This window comes from Egretta garzetta, unplaced genomic scaffold (assembly GCF_000687185.1).
Source record: "Egretta garzetta isolate BGI_Z169 unplaced genomic scaffold, ASM68718v1 scaffold658, whole genome shotgun sequence".
In the NCBI taxonomy this organism is placed as follows: domain Eukaryota; kingdom Metazoa; phylum Chordata; class Aves; order Pelecaniformes; family Ardeidae; genus Egretta; species Egretta garzetta.
In genome coordinates, this window is record NW_009260499.1 from 459,748 (window position 1) to 472,025 (window position 12,278).

Sequence of the window (12,278 nt, forward strand, 5' to 3'; positions counted from 1 at the left end):
TGCGTTATGAGAAATGAAAAAAAAGAATGGAACGGTCTGAGAATTTCAAGCTGGGAGCAACTGGAAGAGAAACAGGAGCAAGATTAACACATTGGTCCAAATCCTATTTAACCCAAGTCATCTTTTTCAGCAAAAAAAAAAAAATCTATTTGATTTTAGGAGCATAGCATCAAGGAGCAGAGAGCATGAGTCCCCAGGTACTGCACATCGGAACTTTACAAAGCAGGGAGCAGAACTATAGCACAGGGTAGAGCCAAACCCCCACATTTGGAAAGCTGGTCAGCTTACTGGCACAGTTAGTGGAGCAAGATGTGAATTTTCAAGGCCCAGCAGTCTTGTATTACTTTACCAAATGCTAACACCTAAGCAGCCCATTCAAATGGAAAAATCCTTGCAGTCGCCCGAGTCCTCGATCCTGGTGCCAATTGAGGATGAGAGCAAGCTGCAGCACACCCTGCACATGAGGTGATTCTTCAAGGCCAGCAGAAATGCAGGTCACCAACTTCAGCCGAGAGCCAGCTCTTGAGAACCTCTTTCCTCTGCCTATATTTTTGGTGCTCCGATAACTGGAGGACTGCAGAAGCGCTAGCTGCAGCCAAGTGTAGTGCATGCTCATGCTGTGTCAGCATCCCTTGCACAGCCAGAACACATCACACCTGACCAGCAGGCAGGCTTCCGTCCTGAGCAGAGCTCATGGCCATGCAGTGACTTACTGACATGGAAGAGCAAGTACAAGAGAGGGACTTTCCAGCTGTGGTTTTCTCTCTCATCTGCTGAGCTCCTGTGGCAGACAAGAGCACTCAGCATCTCGCAGACTCAGACCCTCAAGCCTTAGAGGTTAGGGCAGATGAAAGCTTTGTAATTCCCTGCTGTGCCACACAGTCTCTGCATTCCCCTTAGGTGCTCAGTGGCTGAACACTGCCTGTATCTTTTGGGTGGCACTACCCAAAATCTGCCTTGGGGCAGGGTTTCTGCCTAGCTGTGGAAAGGCCACATCTGCAGAGTTGCCTGGGAAAAAAGTAGGGAGAGGAAAGGGAATACGGTGCAGCAGCCAAAGAAGCAGTAAAGGACAAGCAATTAATCAGCTCTCCAGAAACCAATAGAGCTACATAGTTTGTAGCAGTTGAAGATCTGGCATGAGCAGACAGCCTAGCAGTTTGGGCATTAAAAAGGAAAGCAGGTCACGGGGCTGGACTCATGATCTAAAAGAGAAGAGGAAAAAGTCATCATAAAACCCCTTTGCTCAACAGATTAAACTCCCTGGGGCCCATCAATCAAGATAATGTGATCTGAGCTAACCACAGCAAGATGCAATAAAAGACACAGAAAAATGGTGTCAGACAGAGCCAGCCAAGTCCAGATGAACAGGACATGGGGCATGCTCCAGGCCAATGTCTCCATTAAATTGCAGTACCCTCAGCAGTACCTTGCATCATCATCTCGGCTGCTCACTTCAAGATAACCTAGCTCAAGGAGATAACTTTCTGTACAGCTACCTTCAGTTTGATGAACCTAGATGAAGTACCCTCTCATTTTTGCCACATATTCACCATGGCAGCTAAAACATCTTATTTTGTGCTCTTTGCCTCTTAATGCCACTTAAAAAAATAACTTCACATTAATGATTAAGCAATACTTCAAATAATAAAATTCAGGAGAGAACAGATCTCCAATTAAATGAAGATAGGAGAGGTTTTAAAAAGAATAATAGGCAAAACCCAGTCACTGCAGGACAAGTGCTTAGGGACAAATTATGGGCTGGAAACAGAGCAATGTTTAATACCCAGTACTAGGCAGACACTGTGACATTGCCCTCTCCTGGCTTCTTCATAACCCACAGAGTGTAAATCCTGAAGTATGTGGGTGGTACCACATCCTCTGGCCCAGAAGACTTCACAGGCTTCATAGCTTTCTGCAGTGGAGTTGTCGAATCGAGTGCCACTGGTAAGACCTAAAATGTGCAGGCAGCCCAGGTCAGACCTTCAGCATCAGAGGATTCCTCCCTGAAAGAATAAAGGACCAAATACCTCTGGTGTAAATAACAGGAAATATCCCAATTCCAGCCTCCTGTGCTGGAGGAATTTAACTAACTTAGATACAGAATTTTTATTATCCAGATCAGAGCCTTCATGAAGGGAGGTGCCCACCCCATAAAGCAGAACTGCAGTCAATCTATGAAAAAGCTTACGTGATGAAGTTGCCTACCCCTACGGAAGACTACTCTTCCTAGCTCAGAAGGTTCATCCCGTCTCTGTGGTGAAGGGGATGAGACCACAGCAAGATGCTACATGGCTTGGGAAGGGAACCAGCATCCCTGCTCTAGCATGATGTCGCAGACTAAGAGGATCGAACCGCAAGTAGGTTGGATTTTCAGTCCTTTTCATAGCAAAGCATGTGAAAAGAGAACGCAGCCTTTCAAAAGGCCCACATCGTAAACTTGCAACTTCCCTTAATCATACCAAGTTGGTTGTAGAAAACCTCAGGTCTTTTTCTTGCTTCGCTAACCCTTGAACATTAAACAGAGCCAGCAAAAATTCATTTGGAAAAGTCAGTGAGCGAAGGTTAATTTGCATGGCATCAGAGTTGGTCATTTTTGCTTTTGTCAGAGAAAAAAATAGACTTGGATAGGGTATAAAAGTTAACCTGTCCTTGCCAAAATTAAGGTAATAATGTTATGTGCTTTTTTTGTCTGTACTTCTCTGTATTGTTTCTTGTACCCTCTGAGAAGCACTGACCTAAAGCTTTCCGTAGAGCTGATTGGAATTCCAAGAATTTCACCTTTCAAATACATTTTGTCACCTTTCAAATACATTTTTTTCACTGCCTTCCTTTTCTAGTTTGTTTCTTGAATAATAATTTTTCTCTCAAAGCTTCAGGACTTGGTTATTTTCAGCCAATTCTACGAATAGTTAGAAGGATGCCGCTTTCTAAACCCCAGTGGCATTTCCAGGAAAGGAAGGGACATTTTTAAAGGCAGAAATCATCTCCTCTCACCAACTCTAAGTTTTTTGGTTTGGTTTTTTTAGTTACACTGTTGTTGTTTATACGCAAATATTAATGTAGGTATAAGCATAGTTGTGAGCATGGCTGCCTCAGTTAATACCAGAGAAGACTTGCCTTACAGTCAGCAGGAGGAGTAAGGAACGGTTTTGTCAGTTTTAAAAAAAAAAAACAAAACACATGCCATTGAGATGACTTTACATCATACAGCAACATGCAATCATATCCCTGGTGCCAATAAGATCTCAAAGGCCTGATCTTCAGTGAAGCCAATGGAAAAATTCCCCTTGTTTTCAGTAGCCTATGGATCAACCCCTAAACTTTGATTCAGCAGGGACATAAACCCATTTTTAATTTATTACTCATCCTAATGGAGCTAAGAATCGCTTCAGGGCAAGGGACTGTTCAGTGCTTTGATACACGTGAGCCCAAGAGGTGAACAGCACCTGCAAGAATGCATTCTTACCCTCCTAAAAATGCTGCTACATTATCCTTCGGCTTCCAGATTTGTTTGCCTCCTACTGCAGAACTGTTAGGAATAATGGGACTTATCCATAGCATATTAAATCAGTAGAAAAAAAAGCAGAAGTGTAATCCATTTCATCTTTCTTATAGCTAGAAACATCGAAAAACCTTCTACTAAGTTGTCCAAGAGAGCATAATGACATCTTTATGTTCGACTAAAACTTATGGCTCCTTAAAGAATAGATTGAGATCAGGTGTATAGTTTAATCTATAGTTTTTGTGATAAACTGCAATGTCAGTTTTGCAAATTTATAATTCATAGACTTTATCAAGAGAGTAAACTAGCAATCTAGATCTCTTCAAATCCCAAGCACAGAATCTGACCAGTTTTAAGCATTAGTTCATTCTCCCCATGGAGATATCACTAGAAGGACTTCATATCACAAACACCACACAAAGAATAACATCAAGCAAATAACGGCATGTGCTCAGTACAAGAGAAGACAACTATTTATTTAGCACAGCGAGTTCAGTCATTTAAGCCTTCTGCTTCAACAAATTTGGTTCCAATCTCGCTTCGATTCTGAGAGAGATGAATTTGCTCTTCTCAGCCTAGTTCTCGCTGGACTTTAATTTTTTTTCTCAAAAATGAAACCACCGCACAGCCTGGCACATTAAGGCAGAACAGGAGGTGTTTGCTAAAAGGATGTCATTTGCAAGTCAGGACTGCAGTGCATTGCCCCAGCTGCATGCTTAGGAGCTTGTACAGCATCTACACTCAATCTACCTGACTCAAATCAAAACTAGACCCACACTTTGAAAAGTGCTATGACACAGTCCAGTATAGTCTAAAAGTGCCTTATTTTAAAGCGAGTAGCCCACACGACTATCCAGGGAGGGGAATGGTAATTTTGAGCTTCTAGCACAACAGGCACATCGTACATTCAGCAGTTCACTAGCCATACATTCTTTGCACTGAGAAGAAACCAGGACTGAAAAGGAATTCAGGTGCTGCATGGCATGGTGCGAATGGCACAAAAAAGACATCACGGACACTTTGTGTGAACGCAGGGGGACAAGTGAAGGGTCATCTCCAGGTTGATTTGGTTTTCCCCCACAGACTGCAGTAATATAAACATATATGTATGTATACATACACACACAGAATATTTTTGGAGACAGGATGGTGTATATACACACACACAGAAACACAGGTGTTTTCCAAACCAAACTGCCAAGGAGGTGGGTTTCAGGGAGTGAATCTGGACAGCAGACAGCAATGTTAAGTGATCACAGTAAGCGGAAAATCCCTTATGGGCAGGGCATACCACGTCCACTGCCTCCGGAGGGTTCGCGTCGGGTTACGTACCCCGGTGATGAGCTGCAGTCCCATCACCATCTCTGTAGTGTGTTTCTGGATGAAATTACTGGCCTTGCAGCTGAGTGCTCTAAGGGCAAGAGGAAGGTTTGGAGGTGGACAGAAATGGTTAAGGCCCATGTTGGCTGAGAACTGTTTGTCCACCTCTTCTGTTGCCAAAGGTTAAGTCAAGGAAATAAAAACACTTCAGAAAGTAAAAAAGGAGACTCAAATGAAGCAGGTGGGTTTTTTCCTCCCCCTGTATCTACCTGTGCTGGTCAGGGCAGAACAGATAGATACTATATCTGTAGTGTTGTCACACGTTGCTAAAAAAAGTCATCTGCCAGGGCTGAGAAAGAGGGAACAGACAGAACAGGTAGAAGCATCTCTTGAAGACCAGTCTCCCACTTGCAAACAGAAGTCACTGTCTGAAAATCACCACCCTACTCTGGCAAAACATGAATCAGAGCAGAGGCAGCCAATTTCCCTTCCTCACAAAGCAACATAAGCAAAATTTCCCTACGACCAAGAGCTTTGTGCGTCAGAGATCTGAGGGAAGGGGGGCCCAGGAATAGCCATCCCTGCATCCAAACCCTGCTAGCTTGGCTACATTACTCTCTACCCAGCTGGTACAAGCCTCCCAGCCATGGAGATCAGGTTCCTGGCAGGACTGCACTGCAGTTTGCTTCTGGCTTGTGCACCCACATTTCCCTTGCGGGGGACCAAAACGCACAGTTCAGGGTGCAAGCAGGAGCAGGGGGAGCTGGTATGCAATGGAGTCTCTCCCCAGTGTGGCAAGAGGATGGGCCCAGGGCACCGTCAGGGTCTGGGGGCTCTGCAGCGCTCCCAGACTCTTAGCGCAGACGCAGCGGCCTCACCACATCCTCTCGCAAAGCCCTCCTGCAGCTGCTGCAAGGGAGCAGTGCTGGGACTGCTGCTGAGCTATAGTCTCTCACATCTGATTTCCAAATATCTTTGCTATTCCTCTGCTATTGTTTGCCCTCCCCCTTGCCCCCCAAAAAACAACCTCTGATCATCTGCAAAACAGGATGAGGGGAAATCACTTCTCTAGACAAAAACAGCATTATAGAAACACCCTGCCATAGACCCTTCAGCTTCAAACCAAAGGAATTCTCCAGGCTGTGAGTGACATACTGCTACCAGGAGACATCCACAATCCAGGCAAAGAGAGCTTTAAGCTACCAGGATTTCACCTGGGGCCGTAGCACTCATTCCAAAAAACACTGAAGCCACACCATGCCCACCCGCTCTCTGTACTCTTAGAGGTAGACAGTAGAATTCAGCAGCATGCAGCCTGTTGTTTGTCAGAAGACAGCATCTGATACTCCCAGAGGCTGTGCACCTTGGGGAATATTTTATGAGCCTTGGGGAAAAGAGGATGAGAAATCACAACAGGAATGGCCAGGCTGCATCAAAATACCTTTTGTTTGCAGAAGCCATGTGCATTCAGCAGGCTAAATTTGGAGTTAAAGATGACAAAAAAACCGAAAGAATTGCCAGATCAGGTTATATACACCCACCATCCTAGCCACTAATCTTGCCAGAAGCAGATACTGCAAAGGCAGTACCTGAAGAACATACGCCTTTCTCTGGCCCTGTACCCACTGAACCCATACATCCAGGCTCAGTTAAAGATGTAGGACTCAGGCTCTTTAACCAAACTCACTCCACTTTGTCACAATCTCTTGCTAATCATCACTCCAAAAACCTCCTCTTTGGCTGCAACTGCTGCTAAGCTCTGGAGACTGTATCAGTCTGAACTAATTTAAAAACAAAATGTAAGGGGTTTTTTTTGTAAGACTTTTTTTGTAGTAGCACAGCAGCCAAGAGTAGTTTAATGGAAGTTTTCAGAATAAAGTCTGCCTGCTTCTTGGTGCAAGGGAAAGGGCAGCAGCCAACGCACTAAACACCACCTCTCATGGCCTGCCTTCCTTCTCCTCTTCACAAGGTCTGGCTTTAGAGCCCAAGTTCTCACCAATGAAACCAGGCTGTTCCCAAGGGCTTGGAATTTGTTTCCATTTCCAAAGCTTCGAGGAGTCACAAACCCCTGCCTTGTCATAGGAGGGAGGCAAGAAATCCCCCCAGGACAGACTTCCAGTGCCCTTGAACAGGGTCTCCCCAGTATAAAGCAGGTCAGTCTTATTCTCATGGGATCCCAGGTCCTCTCTGCCCCTGAAACCAGCTCATGTCTCCACTTTTTCTGCATTCTCATGTACCAAGACACCATAGCTTTCAGTGGGGGGAAAAAAAGCAGGTGAAAAGCCTCATCCAAAGCCCAAAGAAATGAACAGAAAGAGTCCAGCTGACCTGAAGGGAGTTTGGGCTGAGACCACACCATCCTGCAAAGCCCAGCCTAACTTTGAGAAATACTAGATCCAAAACAAAGTCTCTCTATCCCCAAACGCTGCCCATATGACCTTGGCAAGCCATGGGATCCTGAAGGCCACCTGCCAATGTGCAAGAAACCAAGCAGATGGCAGTTACCGTCTGCCTGAAGTCAGCATGGGACTTCACCAGGTACCTCCACATGCTGCTGGCTGCACTGTCAGTCGCAGTACAGCCTCTTGGCTCACTCCCCCGCTGGCAGCTCAGCCAGAGAAATGACTTGGTGTGATGTCCCAAGTTGCACACTCAGCTCTGCCGTGCTGCAGTCTTGGCCTCCAGCTGCAGCCAGCCTGTTTTCTCCAGGGCGCTTTTGAGTTGGGTTTTTAAAAGTAGGTTGATGAGCAGCAGGTACACAAGACACCTATTAGAGATCACACTTTGCTTTTTGGGTCAAGGAGCTGCCTTTTGCCTGCGTTTGCCCAGTGGTTCCCCTGCCCTAGAAGTGCTGGGTAGAGACCAGCCCAACACACAGTGACAGGCAAACTGGGTCTCAGCACCAGGCTCCATCTCTCCTTACATCTTCTTTACCACAACCCAACTTAAAAACAAACCAAACAGAAACCAAAACACAAAGCAGGGACTCTGGATGGGACGTAGAACACTTTGGACTTGAAAACAGGGAACTGCAAGAGAGGTGGGGGTGTCTCCCAGGGAGGACAGCAGGGGAGGGGAGGGGACACCGTCATTTACACCAATCAGGAGAAGCTGTAATCTATACACAGTGGTATAAGCCAAGATATATTACATGAAAGAACACACTGAGTGCATGGAGTTACCCACACTGGGTCAAACTGGCACAGTTGTCTTGAACAAGACTCTTGGAGTTGCAGTTGGTGTTTGTTGTTGACCTATCTAGCTCTCTCTATATATAGATATGTATAGAATTTTTCTGCATGCATTTGTCTCAAAAGGAGCTGTACAGCTGGGCTGGGTTTCTCATCCCCACCCCTTCTCGGTCTTCATTTTTTCCGGGCTAGGAATGCCACTCCCACAATCACAGCAAGCGCAGCCACCGCCACTCCTCCAACGATGATCAAGGGCTTCATGTTGTCGAAGATGCTGCCTGGCGACTCCTCGGAGCCATTTCCCTTGTGGTCAGAGTCAGGGGACTGGCCGGTGGCCTCTTGTGTCTCCGTGGTGGCGGAGCTGGGTTTCAGATTGCTGTGGTTATTCACGATGGCAGCATCGCCACCTGCCTTCTTGGTGGCAGAGGCAGGAGCAGGCTGCTCTTTGGGGATCTCCTTCTTGTCTGCATTTGTGGCAGGCCCAGGGTTGGGCTTTTCTGGCTTTCCGGAGCTGGGGGCCTTGGCATCGGGTTTGTTTCCGCTTCGGACATTGCCTTTGGAATCCATCCCTGTGAGTGCTGTGGGTAGTGACTGGACGCCACGTGCGTGGGGCAATCCCAGCTCTTCTCCTTTGCCCGGCTGCTGTAGAAAGCAGAGGAACCACCTGAGCTCAACCCCTTGGAGTGGTTATCTTGGGATGATTCTCACACTGGCAGTGTCCTATCTGGACATGATACAGCACCTGGAAGAGGAAGCAGAGCAATGAGAGGTGAGTGAAAGGACAGAGCAAGCCAGTGCCACTCTACCTGGAGGTAACAAAAGAGGACAGAAGACAAAACTGGAAACCTGTTGGCTCTGCCTTTAGTGACTGTGAGCTGTATTCAAGGCATCTACTACAGTGCCTGTACCTGCAAAAACATCAAACAAGTTGGACTGGCTATCAGTCCAACCAGGCTCTGTGCGTAATCAAGGCAAGTTCATCCTGGCTGCGTATGTGATGCCATTTGTCAGTGACAAGATACTCATGTCCAACCAAATCAATCTTACTCTTCATTTTCTCACTACAGTTCCCTTCCTCCTGGGTAAGGAGAGAACATTTTGTTCAATGGGAAAGCAGATCAATAGCTCCTCCCTGCTTGTATCTCACTCTCTACCATTTTTTCAGCATCATCCCAAGTTTAAGAAGTGGTTAATGTGATCTTGTGTAATACTCTCCATCCAGGTGGGTCCTGCAGAAAACAGGATTAGTTTCCTTAGTTATAGGTATCAGAGCTACAAGGATTATTGCTGTCAGCATTTCTGGTGGAGCTACAGCCAAACAAGGCAAGTGCCAGATCCTCAGCTGGTGCAAATCAGCATATTGACTCCAGTGCAACTGCATGAATTTACTGTAAAGCTGGATCTCACAGTGACTGAGAGATCTCCCCTCCTGGCAGTGGTTAGCTGGGCTTGCCCACAGAACCGAGCAGGACATCGGATACACTGCAGGTGATCAGCCGGAGCCATTTTCTGCAGGGAACTGAATAAAGCAGTGAAGGGCATGGCTGCATCCAGAGAATTCAGCAAATGTACAAAGTGGGCTTCAGAGGGTTATAAAAACACAACAAAAACATCACCCAGGCGAGCCTCGCTAGGCAGCAATCTAGGCAGGGTAAGCTGGGTAAGCTACAGGCTGTTCAGAAGGGACAGGTGAGGAAGGAGGGGAGGAGATGGCCACCAGGCAGCTTGCCATCAGGCCTCTGACAGCACAGCACCATGTTAACTTTGAGCTTGGGAAATAACGAGTAAACAGGAGGCAGCAGTCAGATCTGAGTCGCCCGCTTCATTACCTCCCTGCTGACCTTCAGCACTGCCAGGAGCCTGCCGAGAGCTTTCTGCCTGCTAAGTGAAATACGAGCTTATTAGCTGCCTGGATTTAGAAATGAAGAGGCTCCTCAAAAACCTCTACAGATAGAGGTTTCTTCCAAAGCTGCTCAGAGTGCAGATCACTCCTTTAATGACAGACAGAAGGAGGTCCCAGGGTTGCAGCAATGGTCTGTGCTGCTGACTCTTCTGGGAAACAGGCTAACAAACATGGAGTTTTAATCTCCATCTCGGCAGAAACACTGGCCTGGAGGAAACCTACTCACAGAAATGCCAGGGTTGGGTCCAGAGTAAGCTAGGCAACACCTTCCAGCTTGGTACAAGATAGGAATTCCCCCCTCTCCTGCTCTCCCGTGTAAGCCATTGTCTGATGGCCACCATCTTCTCCGATGGCAGTCAACTAGAGTTGACTGGGGGAACCGCAGCACCAAAATCATGGAAGTCCATAGCTCTCATGCTGCACCAGACATGGTGACCATGGTACTGGTATGCCATATACTGAAAAGGCTGTCTGAAAGGTTGGCAGTTAGCCCAGGAGAGCAGTCTCAGCTCTTCCCATAGTGTGAAGATAGGACAGGCACTTCCAGAAGGCTTTTCACAGGATACCTGACACACCTTCCTTACAGAGGATGAATTTTAGCTGGATCATATTTGCCAAGATGGAGCCTGAAGTCTCCAAAAGGCATTAGATGATCCAAGTTGGCCAGTTTTGAAATAAAATCTTGAAAGATGAGATGCAGATAATCTGCCCCCAGGGTTTCATAGCCAGCATCCAGTAGGATTAGTTGCTACTCTTCCCTTAGATTTTCAACTCAGTCTAACTCCAAGCTCTTCCCATGGAACTAAAAAAATACTCAAACCAGCTCTACTTGTTTAAAAAACAGCAAATCACATTTCCCTAGCAGCTCTACACAGGCCAGGACTACTTTGGGTGTAAAAAGCCATAGTCTCTGACTGCAGCTGAGTAATACACAAATCGCACATCCAGGGCTGTATTCCTACATGTGGAATCTGCACATGGTCACTCACAGGACTCTGCTTTTCTGGTTTGGGAGCCATTTATCCTCACTTTACATCTGATACAACCATGACACAAAGTAGTAAGTGGGGCCAAAGACTGAAGTAGGCTTAAAGGTTAAAGCAGGGAGTGTCACATTCATCATGTCATAAATATAAAATTACTTGCTCAATCGCTTTGATATCAGTTAGCTGGGCTGCTCACACACTCTCTAGTATTTGTGCAGTTATACTACATAAACCAAGCATTAAACTGCTGCTGCTTTCCCTGGGAAAGCCATGCGCAGCCTACAGAGGTGGTAGTGGTAATTCACAGCGGGGGCAAACTAGCCTCTTTGCTGAGAAATGGGGACTCCACACAGCCCAAGTACCTCAGTTTATCCATCTCATTTCTTATTCACACCCCTGATTGATCAGGTCTGGATTCCAGATTCCTGGGAGAAAAAAAGCTGGTTTTGCTCAGATGCTACACTGCGCCATGCAGCCTTGTTCCCCAGCCATGCCCTGCACTGCTGCAAACAGCTCATTAAAGAATTTCTTGATTTCCAAGTGAGTTTCCACTAAAAGCAAGACAAGCCCCTCACACAGATTAGAAAAGGTTTTAAAATATGTAGAAATCAAGCTAAGCCAAAAATCAGTATCGGTAGTTCTGAAGTGTCCCCATGAAAGGGCTTTCTGTGAGTTGTTTTCCATCACTGGGACCAGCCACAGAATTGTCCAGCATCTCTCCAGACCCTTTGGCTCGGTGCAAACACTGCATCTGAGAAGCTCAGCCATCCTTTCTGCCCCCATCGGCTGCAGCACAGCTACCAGAGCCGCTGGCTGGGTTAGCATCATGCTGGCTCGCAGCCATCTACACCATGATCATCCGCCAGAGCCAGGGTGCTCACCCAGCTGCACATCCTCTCCCCCCCCCAGTACTTAACCCTCCTCCCCGTGTTATTAGCTGCCTCCCAAGCAGACTCCCTGCCTTGGGTATCATTCCCTCTTCCCTTCCACTCTCCTTCCCTTTTCCAGTCATGTGCTTTTGAGGGCATGAGCACATGGTCATCTTTACGCACCTCCGTATCTCACCAACTGAAAAGAAAGGCGCTTTCCTCATTTTCAAAATCTAAGCCTGCTCTGCCTGTCTCCCCATTCCCCCCCTTCCAGCTCCCTCTCTGCCTCCCACACAGACCGCAGCACTGGGGAATAAGGAAGGTTTTGTCAGAACAAGAATTCATTTCCCCCCCCCCTCCCCATGCTATTTCTTTAACAATCTGTGCATTTTTACAGAGATTTTCACTTGCCAGTGGCTAACCAGCTCTTTCCCAGGCTGGGAAGAAGGAACAGAGATCATGAAAACAATGATCAAGGAGAAAAAAGAAAATAAAAGCTCTCCAAAT

The 12,278-nt window shown here is 46.7% G+C and overlaps 1 protein-coding gene across 1 annotated transcript; it reads right to left on the reverse strand.

Annotated features, from left to right (window-relative positions):
• Positions 1–8,187: 8,187 nt before the first annotated feature.
• CEND1 (cell cycle exit and neuronal differentiation 1) lies at positions 8,188–8,580 on the reverse strand. Its single transcript, XM_009644525.1, has one exon. The coding sequence runs from the start codon at positions 8,578–8,580 to the stop codon at positions 8,188–8,190; it is 393 nt and encodes a 130-aa protein (XP_009642820.1).
• Between the last annotated feature and the right edge of the window lie 3,698 nt (positions 8,581–12,278).

Coding starts and splice junctions, on each gene's coding strand:
- CEND1 (XM_009644525.1), bottom strand. CDS start 8,580: ATGGATTCCAAAGGCAATGTCCGAAGCGGAAACAAACCCGATGCCAAG.